The sequence below is a fragment of the Palaemon carinicauda genome, chromosome 3 (genome assembly GCF_036898095.1).
Source record: "Palaemon carinicauda isolate YSFRI2023 chromosome 3, ASM3689809v2, whole genome shotgun sequence".
In the NCBI taxonomy this organism is placed as follows: domain Eukaryota; kingdom Metazoa; phylum Arthropoda; class Malacostraca; order Decapoda; family Palaemonidae; genus Palaemon; species Palaemon carinicauda.
The window spans coordinates 111,204,389-111,210,373 of NC_090727.1; the positions used below are offsets into that span (position 1 = coordinate 111,204,389).

The window sequence follows — 5,985 nt, forward strand, 5'->3', positions numbered from 1 at the left end:
TTCCTCTCCATTGTCTGCTGGAGTGTTTACTATTTCGAGCTCCGAAACGAGAACTTTATTTCAAAGTTAAAAACAAGAGTAAGAAGTCACAGGGCAATTGTTGTTTGAGAGAGAGAGAGAGAGAGAGAGAGAGAGAGAGAGAGAGAGAGAGAGAGAGAGAGAGGCAAATGTTTTGCATGAAACATCGTTTCAAAGTTAAAAGAAACAGTTAGATGTCAGAGCGTGAATGTTGAGAGAGAGAGAGAGAGAGAGAGAGAGAGAGAGAGAGAGAGAGAGAGAGAGAGAGAGAGAGGAGGGGGCAAACGTGTTCTCTATGAAACTTCCAAATTACCCCATCCTCTTGCTAACGAGTGAGCGAACAATAAAAATCAGCATCAAACAGGTGACATGAATAAAAGCTACACTCAGCTGATGCTGTTACCTTTCCCCCTTTAATCGAAGTACCACCGCTGATTCTAACTCCCATTCACATACCTGCAACAGAAGATTGGATTGTGTTAGCAACAACGTGAAAGTGAAATTAGGAATGGAGCTTCAAAAGCCTATTTAGAAAGTTACCCAACAAAATATGTTTTGAACATTTTAGAAACTCCAGGACCATAAATGCACATTTTCAATTTGGGTTCAGTAATCTAAAAAAAATGCTAAATGAAAAACTGACAAATTTATAACGTTTCACAAATTTTAGAATAATAACATTCTAATCATAATCGAATCCTAATAACAATAATTACGTTAAAAGTAACTTTGTACAATTCCCAGTTTTTATAGACGCACACAAAAATTTCGTTCTACCTTTCCAAGAAATTAAAGCTTATAAATGGCAATGAATCGGTGTCAAAAACCCTTCCTGGCTGCAAAAAAAAAAAAAAAAAAAAAAAAAAAATCCTGAGAATAAATAAAGAAGAGCCTGATGTCTTTCCGATGAAGACTTAGGACTATTATTAGGCGTTAATTAAAAGCAAAGGGGCCAAAATTGTATATCAAATCCTGTCGTGAATCATTGACAGGAAAAGTTTAAATGTAAGAAATAAAAATCTGACCTAGAAAAATATTTCTAACAGAATCGATAAAGAGACAAAAAGAACCATCTTATGATGCGAGCAATACAGACAGGAGAGCGACTGGTTCTGTATAAATGGGGACTGAGTAAAGGATGTGTCAAGTCTTCATAATGAACTAATATACACAATGATGGAATGATACATAAAGCTAAAGAATGGATAGTATATGTATGATGCCAAATCAAGGTGAGCAAACAATAAATGAATGCATCAGAATTAGAGATAATCTTCTCCATTATGAGGCTAAATACAAGACAGTATTATAGAAGTTTTATTCCAGCTGTGACCAAGATGGGGAAGGATCCTCTTAATCGGGTAGTTGAATCGGTAAAAGTTCAAAAGTCCAAACTTTCAAGATCTGTTTTAAGGTTGTTACAGTTCCTAAACTATTCAATCTCAATGCAACATAAAAAACCGATCACTATCTTTATTTTATAAGTTTCATAATTTCACGTAACGATCTGTAAAGATAATGCAGACTTCATCATTACAAATGCCTTAGATAATTAATGGAAGCCATAAACGTTTACCGATATCTAAGTTCATTAACTTCAAGGAATATAAAAACGTTCTATCGACTTCATCATCAAGTATAATTCTCGTTCGATGGCTAACGAAAACTTGGCGGATGCTATTCCCGCAAAAATTCAAAAACTTAATAAGGTTTTGTATTTCATTGATGACTACTTTAGTATTCTTTTTTTTTTCTTACACATTTACTAAAGATATACGGTACGGGTTTAATATGTATTTTATAACGTATATAGGGTGCTGTGTCAAAGTACCATTCTGATCAAGTAATCAGTATGGGAGATATTAAAGAAAAACACATAGTATTTGAAAAGTCAATGGAATTTCTAGTAACAAGCTAATTATCTCTCTCTCTCTCTCTCTCTCTCTCTCTCTCTCTCTCTCTCTCTCTCTCTCTCTCTCTCTCTCTCTCTCTCATTCTTACAATCGTCATCTAGCAATCATGAAAAGCTCGCCAGTTTATAAGTTAGTTATCTTATACACTTAATACTTTACAGAATAACTAGGCAAATTCCATACACGATTTATTATATTCATTCATTTAAATCCCTTGGACCTATCTTCATCAAGGAAATCAGCATTCACGCGATAAACCCTTCCCTTGATTTCCCTTTCACTTGTAACTGCATTCAGCTCCCTTTGTTGAATTAACCCCGCCCATCTTTTTACACGATCCCCATCAAAGCACAATTTATGCAGGGTCACTGAAATAACATTGATTATGCCTTATAACTAAAGCAGAGAGAGAGAGAGAGAGAGAGAGAGAGAGAGAGAGAGAGAGAGAGAGAGAGAGAGAGAGAGTTACAAGGATTTTAGATGTTTAAAACACCCTCCAGCGGCTCTTCTCGAATTATCACGAAAATAGTCTTCCATAGGAAAACAATAAACCTGATTTACGATGCCTTCAGCATTTTCAGCAAGAGAGCGATCTTATTGGACGCAATAAGGTTATCAGAACCTGCCAGGATATTTCCCCTCGAAATTAATAACCCAGGGGTAATGGGCAAGTTCCTAAGAATAACAGGGAAGTGGGCCAAGTTAGGACGATACTTGTAAGGGAGTAGTAAAGCAAGTTCTTAGGTTACTTATAATAGTGGAATGGGGCAAGTAAGGAAGGTTACTTGTGAGGGTTAATATAGCAAGTTCCTTGGTTACTTATAACAGGGAAATGATACAAGTTACGACGTTACTTGTGATGATAAATAAAGCAAGTTCTTTGCTTATAACGAGGAAATTGGGGCAAATTCCACCGTTCCTTAAAAAGGACAATAGACTAAGTTCCTCGGTTACTTAGGATGATGAGGCAAGTTCCGACGTTACTTAGGATGATGGAGCAAGTTCCGACGTCACTTAGGATGATGGAGCAAGTTCCGACGTCACTAAGGATGATGGAGCAAGTTCCGACGTCACTAAGGATGATGGAGCAAGTTCCGACGTCACTTAGGAAGATGGAGCAAGTTCCGACGTCACTTAGGATGATGGAGCAAGTTCCGACGTCACTTAGGATGATGGAGCAAGTTCCGACGTTACTTAGGATGATGGAGCAAGTTCCGACGTCACTTAGGATGATGGAGCAAGTTCTGACGTCACTTAGGATGATGGAGCAAGTTCCGACGTCACTAAGGATGATGGAGCAAGTTCCGACGTCACTAAGGATGATGGAGCAAGTTCCGACGTTACTTAGGATGATGGAGCAAGTTCCGACGTCACTTAGGATGATGGAGCAAGTTCCGACGTCACTTAGGATGATGGAGCAAGTTCCGACGTCACTAAGGATGATGGAGCAAGTTCCGACGTCACTAAGGATGATGGAGCAAGTTCCGACGTCACTAAGGATGATGGAGCAAGTTCCGACGTCACTTAGGATGATGGAGCAAGTTCCGACGTCACTTAGGATGATGGAGCAAGTTCCGACGTCACTAAGGATGATGGAGCAAGTTCCGACGTTACTTATAATGGTTAATAAAGCAAGATTTTTGTTTACATTTAAAGATGACCCATGAATGGCAGAGGCAAGAGACAGTGACAATGCCCTAAAAACTGACCATATATACATATCATCTGCGCCGAACCCCATTCTCCATTAAACTAGGACCAGGGAGGGCCAGGCAATGGCTGCTAATAATTCTGCAGGTAGACCGTTAGGCTCCCTAAACCCCTCATCTTAGGTCACACGGATGGTGAGTTTGCAGACACTTTAAGAAATTATTGAGTTTGAGCATATTTCGAACCCCAGTCCAGCAGATCGCAAAGCAGGGGACGTTTTCAATAGGCCACCTCAACATCGTTCCTTCAAAAGCTTGCAATACTTCGATTCATTTCACTTGATATGCTGTCTTTCTGCAAACACGAATAACAGTAAAATTTAAACTACCTTTTGACTCGAGAACATTTTCTCCAACCAAGTAGATGACCAATACCAATAACTGCAGTCATAGCACGATGACGAGCTATTAGAAGGAGAGTTACAACCCTAGTTGGAAAAGTACGATGCTGTAAGCCAAAGGGTTCCAACAGGAAAAATAGCGTAAGCAGTTGTAATAGTAATAATAACAACAACAACAACAACAACAACAACAACAATAATAATAATAATAATAATAATAATAATAATAATAATAATAATAATAATAATAATAATAATAATAATTACAGTTACACGTGGGACAGACCCCGATAAAGCCTTAACTTTAATCTCCTTCCATTCTATCCTCTCATCACTCTTTTTACTTCGTCCCTGCATTTAATTCTGTTCCTTCGCCTTGTTTCTTTCCTTATTTTCCTTTTGCTAAGCATCTGAAATTCTTTCTAGAACATTTCCAAACCTGCTTTTTTCTGTTTTTCTCTTTGGACCCCGTTTCTTCCAAAGAAAATGTTTCACTCCAATCCCTTTCCCTTTGATATCACAAACCTTTTGATTCTTTTTATCTCTGCTCCCTCCTTTCGAACTTCCAAGCCATTTGCATCTCCGACCCTTACCCTTACCGTCCGATACCTTATCCCATTTGTGCGTTACGTTTCTTTCCCTTTATATTTCCTTTTATGTACCAGCAGAGTGTTTACTTGTTCAAACTGATATCATTATCTTCTCGCTTATTAAGTTATCTTCAATGCTTCATCGTTCATGTTAAGCCATAGACACTCAAAGACACTGGTGCTTCCCTTCAATCTACTTATTTTCGTAATTATCTAATTGTTTTCTATATTCAAAGAGCATTTTCAATACTACAACAGTTTTCTCATTTCATCCCCTTCCTTTTTCCTAAAGTAATATAATTAATTCTCCCTTTATTTTATATAATAATGGAGAAGAAATGGTTTTTAATTCTAATCGATTATATTTTTCTTGAAGTAAAAATCGGCTTTTCCCAAAATGATCGTATGCCTGCTTTCACCCTTTCTAATTGAAAAATATTTAAGACCTTCAGTTTTTCTTTCATTATTACCAATTTGTTAGCATTGCATAAGAAAAAGCTCCTCATAAAAAAAATGGTTGGATTTTTTTTTTTTGACAAAGATTCTCCATACGAAATAAAACAGTTCTATTACAATAATTCATCATATGACCCTGGTAATAACCTGTCAATACAAACATCCAAAGTTTGGGTAGAAAGAAGAGAAGGAGTCAGGAAGCAAACCCAAGATGATTCTAGGAAAGCAAATGTCGGATTTCCGAGAATCAAAAGGCGAGTGGAGATAACCCGATTAACACGGACGACTTCAGCAGGGGATAATGACTTTAGGATGGTGTAAATTTAGTTAGGATCAAGTGAATTGGGGTAGAATGGCGTCTCTCCAGTAATGGTGGTGAAAATTATATTTCCATTAAAGGACCATATTATAAAAAGATTATATTTCATCTGTGATATCAAACATCACATCGAATGATGAAATATAACAACTGGGAGTAGAAAAATGTGATTATGAGATTAAAGAATGAACAGAAGATAAAGAATTTGAAATTTACATGAATAAAGGGTAGCTAATTGAAGATGTTGGCTTATAATATGACCTGATTATATATATATATATATATATATATATATATATATATATATATATATATATATATATACATATATATATATATATATATATATATATATATATATATATATATATATATATATATATATATATATATATATATATATATATATATATATATATATATATATATATATATATATATATATATATATATATATATAAGATGTGACCAAGGTAATATCAATACTAGACAAACAAGCATTGCTGACCTGACTACCCCAGAAATAATCTTCATAACTAATAAATCTTTATGGCGATTTTCTTGTTTTCCCAAAACTCGAAATCTCGTCTATTTTGTCTTGCAAGTTACGAGCTTTAGTTACACAAGCTCTCAGGTCAC

At 35.9% G+C, this 5,985-nt stretch overlaps 1 protein-coding gene across 1 annotated transcript; it reads right to left on the minus strand.

Annotated features, from left to right (window-relative positions):
• Positions 1 to 2,868: 2,868 nt before the first annotated feature.
• On the minus strand, positions 2,869 to 3,672 carry LOC137633425 (uncharacterized). Its single transcript, XM_068365700.1, has one exon. It carries the CDS (start codon positions 3,670 to 3,672, stop codon positions 2,869 to 2,871), a length of 804 nt encoding a protein of 267 aa, XP_068221801.1.
• Positions 3,673 to 5,985: the final 2,313 nt, after the last annotated feature.